General features: G+C 37.8%; 1 protein-coding gene across 1 annotated transcript; it reads right to left on the bottom strand.

Annotated features, from left to right (window-relative positions):
* Positions 1-925: 925 nt before the first annotated feature.
* LOC120194203 (ABC transporter G family member 35-like) lies at positions 926-8,115 on the bottom strand. The gene is made up of 20 exons (XM_039196588.1): positions 7,737-8,115; positions 7,100-7,309; positions 6,926-7,010; positions 6,617-6,776; positions 6,458-6,534; positions 6,325-6,378; positions 5,859-5,949; positions 5,368-5,669; positions 4,636-5,234; positions 4,271-4,541; positions 4,012-4,165; positions 3,753-3,908; positions 3,479-3,651; positions 2,996-3,328; positions 2,527-2,901; positions 2,299-2,432; positions 1,983-2,210; positions 1,727-1,898; positions 1,373-1,627; positions 926-1,277 (listed from the first exon to the last, which is right to left on the bottom strand). Exons 1-20 carry the CDS (start codon positions 8,108-8,110, stop codon positions 1,005-1,007), a joined length of 4,476 nt encoding a protein of 1,491 aa, XP_039052519.1. The 5' UTR covers positions 8,111-8,115; the 3' UTR covers positions 926-1,004.
* Between the last annotated feature and the right edge of the window lie 1,294 nt (positions 8,116-9,409).

Genomic DNA, 9,409 nt, shown 5'->3' with positions numbered 1-9,409 from the left:
TAATAGAGCCTTCATTCCCTTTTAATTGATTAGTGAGATTAAGGCTCAATATAGGTATTTGTTACCGTATATACTTGTGTTAAGAAGTAATGTGTTTATATTTTCTTTTGGAGAAAGGTTATTTGAACTATTGTTAGCGCTTATTTCAACGCTTCATTATTTGGATGCACAAATATAAATAATGATGTCACCTCAATTAGAACAAAATTAATTTTAAGACAATTAATCACAATACAATCAAATTTCATTTAAATTTGTAAATTAATTATCCAATCAATATTAATTTATACTATGCAGTATTTTTATATTTCCAACATATAGGTGCAAGAAATATTAAAGGGCATCATTTAGCAATAATAAAAGATTATACGAATCTTTACAAAGAACATTTTTACTGCTGTTTGCTAACGTAATAACAATGGTTGCAAGTTGATATTGGAGTATGTCCATAACGTAACAACATTTTTTCATGCTTTCTTTGACTTGTTTTTTTTAATTGAAATCATAAAGTTTTTGTTAATTATCCGAATTTTGAAAAACCGGAAGAAAAAGGATTGCCTAAAGATATCAAATTTCAATGTCAACGGACCATAAGCTTAATTGATAACATCAAAATTATGATAAATGAGAGGGACCAACTCTAAAGCGAGATAATGATGGAATTCATGAATTGACTCTGGACAAAGTCACATAGAACAATATGATGGATTGCTTTGAGAGATTAATTTATCCAACAAAACTTTACATTTGCGGGTACAACTTTTGAAACCTTTTTTGGCGAACTAAACTTATCGCCATCACCTATGCTATTATGCTTACACGAATTTAAATTAAGAAAACAGAATCTGAAAATATTAGAAAGAACAACAGAGGAATAATGGAACTGGAGATGAGATTTGGAATTTCTGGTGGGTTGCGATTTTCAATATTTACAAGGTCACATTTTGCTTGTAAAAGTAAAACACATGATCCAGGAAGAATTTCCAGCATAAATCCCTTGGTGTCTATCTGGTCTGGAAGTTGAGTGTCCTTATGCAGTAGGCAAACATGAAGGCGAAGAACACTGCAAAGCCAACCAAAACTGCAGCAACCGGTCCCATGAAGTCCGAATCGTAGCCATACTGATCTTTGATATATGATTTCACAGTAGGGTCAGGCTTGATGCCCGGTGCTTTAATGGTGTCTTCGATATCTCCATACTGTGACACAATCAGTCCGTAAACCGTCCATGCCACCGGGCAAATCCAGTAATACCAGACCCACCACTTGGGGATTCTCTGAAATTTCAAGATAGTGATGAATTCTGTATCAGCTTATATTATGGACATTATTAAAAAAAAGTCTCAATTTCTTGTGAAAGAAGTAAACCTACCGGCCTTGGAATAAAGAAGCCGGAGAAGAGATTAAAGAGTGCATAGAAAGCTGCGGCGAAAATAGCTGCCACTTGATGGTTTGGTGTGATGGAAACAGTCATCATTCCATAGAATGTGAAGTAAAGGAAGGAGAAGAAGTTGATGAAAAAGAACCAGAAGAACTTTGCTGCTGTCCATTGAAAGCCCACCATAGCATACACAATGAGTGTATAGTATGTTGTTTGGACAAAAATGTAAGGTATCTCGCAAAACACCTGCATTCCATATAATTAAATTTTAATCATCTAGCACTTTATATCGGTTAACCATTTGAATTTACAGATTGAAGAGTAAATCAATGGACTTCCCCTCACCTGTGCAAGGGCATAAGGTAACGCAGAGTACATCCCAGCTGCTCTTTCACGATAGAACACTGTTCTTTCAATGGCCACGACTGGTTGAACAGTTGAGCAGTTATTGATTCCGACGAACAAGACCGCAGCATACATTGCCCCGATTATCATTGTAAGATCAGTTGTCGATTCCCTGAACCATTGAAGCATTGGGTCTTATTGCAGATACAAGAGAATAAGAAATGTTGACATTATAAGCATGAAAATAGGTACTAACCTTTTAGTGCCGACCTGCCAGAAAATAGTACCGACCATTAGTGCAGAGAGCAATGTGAAGAAGTATCTGACAAGGTTATAATCTGGACTTCTCCAGTAAGTCCACCATTGCTTCCAAAGGCATGATTTAAATTGACCCCATGTCGATTGCGAGTACTGTGTGGTGAAATAGAGGTCTTTCGCTCCCGGGGGTGGTGTGCTTAACTCATTTACTAATGCCTTGTTTCTCCTGTTTCACAGTCACATACGTTAGCTCCAATCATTAAGAAAAGGTAAACAATTGAATTTGTGTCACTATTGCTTATGTCTCGACTTACTGATACAGGGATGATGATTTATAGTGTTCGGCAAAGTCCATTCCGAGCCTAACTTCAGCAGCTACAGAGCTCACTTCTAGCATCCATGTAGCTGGGTTGTACTTGTCCTTAATTTTGGGGATTCCAGGAATAGACTGCAATGGTGAATAAGAGAGGAACAAAATGATGCCTTCTTTTATTCTTTAGATTAGTGTATTTGATATTGAAGATCATGCTGTAGTTACGTACCTCAAAATATTCAATGATCTTGTTAGAGTGCTGGCCTAGTGGTCCGGAGTAAATCACCTGCCCTCCTCTTTTCATCAATAGCAACTCATCAAAGGCTTCAAAGATATCAATACTAGGCTGATGAATAGTGCAAACAACTGTTCTTCCAGTGTCTACGGTGTTTCTGACCGTCCTCATAACAATGGCTGCCGCTCTTGCGTCGAGGCCAGATGTTGGTTCATCCATGAATATAATTGAGGGATTAGCAACAAGCTCTACTGCAATTGTCAACCTCTTTCTTTGCTCAGTTGACAACCCTGTGACTCCTGGCAACCCTATTATGGCATCCTTGAGATTGTCCAATTCTACCAGTTCCATCACTTCATCCACAAAAATCTGAAACATAACAGCAAATATTGTTTAGAGACTAAATTAAACAATTAAACACATGCTTTATTTCACTTAAAATTACAAAATTGAGACTTCTTACCATCTTTTCCTCTTTGCTGACATCTTCAGGAAGCCGTAGGAAAGCCGAGTAAATCAAGGATTCTCTCACTGTAACTTGGGGCGAGTGAATATCGTTCTGTTCACAGTATCCAGAAATTCTAGCAAAGGTTTCTTGTATCTTGGGATATCCGGAAATTCTTAAATCACCCTCAATATATCCACCGGTCTTTCTTCCCGCTAAAACATCCATCAATGTTGTCTTTCCTGCACCACTGACACCCATCAGTGCAGTCAATACTCCAGGCCTAAATGCTCCGGTTACTCCTCGAAGTAGTTGTAACCTGTCCTCTGCAACACCTTGTGCTTTCATTTCCTGTTAAATAACGGTACTTTAGACCATTCTCAACGGTAACAATTATAAGGCTTGTGTATTTATTTTGCTTTTCTTTTGATGATGAACATATAGTCATATCGACATAGAGATAACTTAAAAGAGTTTCTGAGAGTGGAAAATGGCTCTTACTGGTGGCATATCAACATAGTAATTGACAGTGTCGAAGGACATAGCTAGAGGGGTGAAGGGAAGAACCATTCCCCTCTTAAAAGCATCACAGTTGGCTGTGTCAATCGAAGAATCATTCCTGCTCATTCCGTTGGGGTTTGTCCGACTGCTCATTCTCCGGAGTGCCATTTCTCCTAAAGGATTTCATTCGATATGATTAGCATAATAATTAATATTGATAACTGAGTTAAGGGAGAAACAAGATGAACATAGTCCATTTTGTCATGTTTCTTACTTGTATTGTTTGCATCCGCAGAAGACAGAGATCGGGAGAACGAATCTTTGCTTGATTTTGGTCTCCTTAACCTTGGTTCACCCCTAGAACCCTCATTGTTAGCCTCCAGCTCTTCGGCAGTTTCCTCAGAAATTACAGCCTGTGGCTTCCCAAGGGCTATTATGCGAGCCAAGAAAAAGTATAAGGTTAGCTACCTAAAGGAAAAACACATAGAGACAACAAAAGAGACACATTCACCTAGCAGAATGTTAAAACTTACGGTTTAGGAACATGAGTGCGAAGGTGAAGAGAACGTTGAACAACACTGTGAAGCCTAAAAGAGCGGCTGCGCCAATCCAATACCAGTTTTTATTATTGGGAACATCAAAGTTCCTGAGCACTTGTACCCCCAAGCTCGTAACATTGTCCGAAGCCTGCATTATGGACAAAGATTCCTCTTGTAACTTGCCTTCTTTCAAATGAAATTATATATGCATTTTTATGGTCATTTTGTCTGTAGGAATAATTGAATAACATACCTTTTTGTTCATCCACCTTGGAGCAAATAGTTCATTAACAGTAAAGGCATTGTAACCGTAAGTCAAAGGTGAAACCCAGTAAGCCCACTCCCACCAGTTTGGGATTTCACTTTTTGGAATGATGAAGCCTCCCAGCAAGAACACAAGGAGAAGAGTGAGAGCCCCACCAGTGTTAGCTATGATCATTGTTCTGCATATTCCAGCAATGAGTCTAAACAGCCCAGCTGCCATTTGTTGTACTAAAAACACCAGCAGGAATGTCTTGAAAAACCTGGCCACAAGTTTATGGGGTTAGCAAGTTAATGCTAGTTTGAGCTATTGTTTAACTTGTTGCTCAAGTAAGAAAAGGCTCGAAATCAATTTACCTGCTGGCCTCAGGTGCAAACCCTGTTGTGTAATATGTTACTACCATCCAAACGGTGGATTCTAGAATAGATATTGGAACCCGGAGTAGGAATGTTGGCAGAGTGAAAGTCCAGACAGGGTGGAATAGAAGGTCTCTTTGCTTGTAGAACACTGGAAGCCTACTGATCATCAGGGATAGCTCAGAGAAACCATTGAACATGTTGATGATCATTCCGAATAGAAGCGCACCAACATAGATGGCCGCATCTTGCTCGTTCCTAGTGTCCAATTCAGTTCTCAAAAATACCGTTGATGCAATGATTGCCACGATGATAATCTGGACAGTCTTGAAAACGTAAATAAATGAATTCCTCCTAATCAGTAGCCATTCTTTGTCCCAACACGCCTTCAGAAGTTCCATTTTGGAAACCGAGTATTTTTTAAAGGCCAATGCCGCTAGGTGACCTCTTGACTTGTCAAAAGGCATGGAGATCTCGTTCTCTAATTTCATTCCGATATGGAAACGCTTGAACCTGTTTGCAAACTCATCTACTGTAATGTATCTGTATGGTTTACTCCTATCTGCCCAGTATTGCTCTTGGTCCTTCTTTGAGGTAACCTGTCACAGTTTCACTACCTTGTCAGCTTATGTTGCACCCTTTTTTTTTTTACATTCTAACTAAACAAAACTAAACCAGAATTTACTGTTACCAAGTTAAAAATGTGAACCAACAAAGGCGTTTTAGTTTTACCTTTTGCAAGAAGTCAGCTGTGCCTTTCCTTTCAGGACATCTGAAACCACAACTCTCAAAGAACTCGACAACATGCTCGCGTGGACCCTGGTAGACGATTTGGCCCTCCGATAAAAGAAGGATATCGTCAAAGAGATCGAAGGTCTCGGGAGCAGGTTGGAGTAGGGACATGAAGATTGTGGCCTCTGTTAGGTGCACAATCTGCTGCAAACACTTAACTATCTGGTATGTCGTGGAACTGTCGAGGCCAGTTGATATTTCGTCCATGAAAAGTGTCTTGGTAGGTCCAACAATCATCTCCCCTATGGTTCATCCAATCATTACGTTATTATCATTTTTCATTGAGAACGTAAAGATGAAATTAAGCTAAAACTAGATTCGTTTTCATATGTGAAGGGTTGGTGGGAGATCAACTTTGAAATTTGGTTCAATGAATGTGAAAATTTTGCATTCGACTAAAACTAAACCACATATTAATGCTAATAATCAACCTGTTGTTACTCTTTTCTTTTGACCTCCAGAAATTCCCCTCTGCATCTCATCTCCAACAATGATATCCTTGCACATGTCTAGCCCCAAAAGCTGACCAATTCAACAATGTACGAAAACATTACGTTAGCAAGACTTCATTTAATCTATCACTGCCATGGTCAATGAGTCTACTTTTAACTAGCATTCCTTTTGAAATCTTTGTGGAAGTTGGTATTTAGGAAAATTCATATTTTAATGAGAAAATTTGTCACCACCAGCAAAATCGTTGAAATTGGAAGAGCAAAGGGCCCATATTATCCACCGACTCTATATAATTGGTGCCGCCACTCAAAAGATCGATGGTGAGACCTCGCTTGATTTTGTTGAACCATAAAATAGCAAAATTTTTCAATGACTGGGGGAAAAAGATACAAGTCAAAAGACATATGTCATGGTAAATGTTGAACTTCATGCTTACTAACTTACTTTAAGTGTGTAATCAGTGATAAGGCTGCTTTCAACTCCTTCCATTGCAGTTGCCTGTAATCCGCGTATGATGGTATGAAAACAAATGAAAAACTAACGCTCAAATGACAACAAATATTTTGCAATTGTCTACCTTCATGAAAAGGTCTACATCAGCTTCTGGGAAAATTCCTGCATCTTTTTCCCTTCTAGCAAGCTCACTCAAGAGATCTATAACAAGCAAAAACACTTGCGGTTTTGAGTAATTCATCGATAAATCGGGTACCGATCAAATTGTGGTTAATATATATACCATATCGAGTGCCAATGCCCTGGCATCTTGCCGAGAAATCCAAGGTTTCTTTGACGGTCATTTCTCCAACATGAACATCATTTTGGCTGATATATGCAGATGTCTTTTTAGGAACAAATTCATTCAGTCTGTATCCATTGTATGTTATTTCTCCTTTAACCTGTGTTTGATTCACCCCCCCCCCCCAAAGAAGAAGAAGATGAAAATCAGCTATTTTTTCTTCGCCGGTCACTGTTAATCTCGAGGACTTGCGAGAAAACTTCATTAGGATCAAAGTTAAAAAGGGAAAGTGATTGATTTGTAAATGACCTTTAAGCTGGGATCCAACTTGCCCGCCAATGCCAGCAAAAGGGTTGTTTTCCCAGAAGAAGGTGGACCTAGTAAAAGTGTCATCCTATAACAAAAAGTAAATAAATAAATTGTATGTTAGATAAAGGCGACAGATTAAATGAATATGAGATGAAAGAAGCATTGAGATGATACCTTGATGGTTTAATAACTCCGGAGGCATCTTTAAGAATGGTGAGTTTAGTTGTCTTGGCAAGTCTGATTCCGACCATTCCAAGGACCGACTCGAAGAAGTTCCTTGCTGCATTTGGAAGAGAAGGTAGAGCCCTGCTGCCCACATAGCAGTCGGCTTCTATGGTCAAGTGCTCGAACCTAACTTCTACTATCGGAAGTCGAATCCCCACCCTATCGTAATTTATCACCAACAAAATTAATCAAAGAGATTATTACATTTTAACGTCTTGATTTGCTGCTTCAAATGTTGTTGTTTTAACTTAATTGAGATATAAGTCGGATTCAAAAAATTATTGTTTTAATTCTATTCGCTTGTCTTTTCAATGATAAAAAGTAGTGAAAGCAAGTTTAATATATAAATTATGTAATCTATTTATTTTAATATCAAATTCTAATTATAATTTCAGATTTTAAATTCTATATTTTAAGTTGTAAATTAGATTTACACCGTGTATAATATATGATATTTTTAGGTTAAGTTGGAAAACAAGAAATTTGTCCATGGAATTAGGTTAACGAAACCGAAAGAAAGATGGTGAGATGTGCCAACTGAGAATTAAAAGTCATAGTTCCTTTATGCCGACAAAATCAAACTTACTTATCAATCCTGTTTCTAAACTTGCGCAAGAACTTGTCATTGTCTTCCTCGGCAACCCTGAAGAGCATGTCGATGAACTTCTGCCTGTCAATCATGTCAAGCTTGGTAACATTGACTGCTCTATGTTCCACCCTGTTCCCCACAATCTCATGGTCCACAAAGGATTGCATGATGCTGGTTCTGAGGCGATCATAGGTTGGTAGCTTCTCGATGGCGGCCCATTTGAGAGCTTCTTCGTCTTCGTCCACCCGGATACTCCGCTTGGAACCTGAAAATACATCTTCCATGCTCCAGCCACTCCTGCTTAGGCTCCTCCCGATGGTGCTATGCCCAGTCCTTTTGCTGGGATTCCTAGCTCTCTCTATACCATCCATATTCCCTGGATTCACATGTCAACATTTCTTGTTAATTAACAACTTTTTTACGAGACTTTCCATGCTTTGTAAACAAAAACAACATCTGAACGTTATTAAAAAAAACGCACCAGTTGTGCTAAAAAACACAAAAAGGGGAAACCCCTTCACAAGGATTTTCTCTTCTGTTTTCACAGCGAACAAACAAACAAAGGGAAAACCACTGAATTGCAAGAAAATCAAAGCCCAGTTTGGTCCTTAATTTTGTTCGTGTGAGAGACAAGATATAGAGTTTGGGTTGTTTGGAATTTTCAAGTTAAGAATCTGACTGCACTTTCTTGGCTCACTTTGTTTTCTTCTGCTTCTCTTTGGTTTATAAGGTGCAGAGAATAGAGGAGAAGGGTGCAAGTGAAGTCCGTGTCCAGAGTGAAGGACAATATTTATATACACATGCAACTGTAGTAGGACGGACTCCTCATGTTTCAATTATTTTATTTTTGTGTTTTGATTGAAATGAAAAGTGTAATCCATTTTCTTTACTCCACCTACCCAACACACCACCCTTTGCTTTTTTTTTTCTTTTTTTTTTTAAATTATTGTTCGGTTTAGCAACGAACATAAATTGAATCATAATATTGTGTAAGTAGATTTATATATATAAAAAAGAATCAAATTTGCTTATAACCCATTAAATATCCTTTCAAGTCTGATATTTTTTTATTGAAAATAAAGATTAATATACTCAAGGATATTACTAGATCCCTTAAGTAAAATCAGGAATTCAAATCATAGTTATTGCGAATGGAGTAAACTGGATTGAGATTATTGTTTTTATCTCTATAATATCTTATCCGGATTAAATGATCAATAAATTGAATATTGATAATTATACCCAAACATATATATATATATATGGTGAAAAGTTAAAATGAGAAACGGTAGGTGGATTAGTGCAAATTGGGTGCTCATTCTAATTTGCAAGTAGTCGGCCATGGTTGGCGAATTCCCGTCCTCATCTTTTTTTCTCAATGACACTACTGCACTGGCCCAAAGCCTGTCTTTTTCTTTGTTCTAATTATTTAGAATAGGGGTTTGCAAAGAACCGATCTGATCCGTTGTTCCGGTGATTCGATATAAAAATTTAAATATTCGATATATTTTTTATTTTCGGCTAATTCGTGATCGAATCGGATCCGATATCCGACCCCATAATTTAGAGCACTTCTTTCAACAAATATATATAATCAAGTCCAAAAAATTAATGCTGATTAATGAAATTTTACCATCGTGTTTGTTGGTTTTAGATATAACGTGAAACAT

Source organism: Hibiscus syriacus, unplaced genomic scaffold (assembly GCF_006381635.1).
Source record: "Hibiscus syriacus cultivar Baekdansim isolate YM2019G1 unplaced genomic scaffold, ASM638163v2 tig00116997_pilon, whole genome shotgun sequence".
Classification (NCBI taxonomy): Eukaryota; Viridiplantae; Streptophyta; class Magnoliopsida; order Malvales; family Malvaceae; genus Hibiscus; species Hibiscus syriacus.
Note: the sequence above shows the minus strand (reverse complement) of the source record. Positions and strands in the feature narration are given on the sequence as shown.

What these genes read in the sequence shown, in the direction of transcription:
- LOC120194203 (XM_039196588.1), bottom strand. Translation starts at nt 8,110, where the DNA reads ATGGATGGTATAGAGAGAGCTAGGAATCCCAGCAAAAGGACTGGGCAT. An exon ending in CAAGGTGGATGAACAAAAAG is followed by an intron (nt 4,166 to 4,270) that starts GTATGTTATTCA and finishes TCCATAATGCAG; the next exon opens with GCTTCGGACAATGTTACGAG. An exon ending in TGGCAGGTCGGCACTAAAAG is followed by an intron (nt 1,899 to 1,982) that starts GTTAGTACCTAT and finishes TCAATGGTTCAG; the next exon opens with GGAATCGACAACTGATCTTA.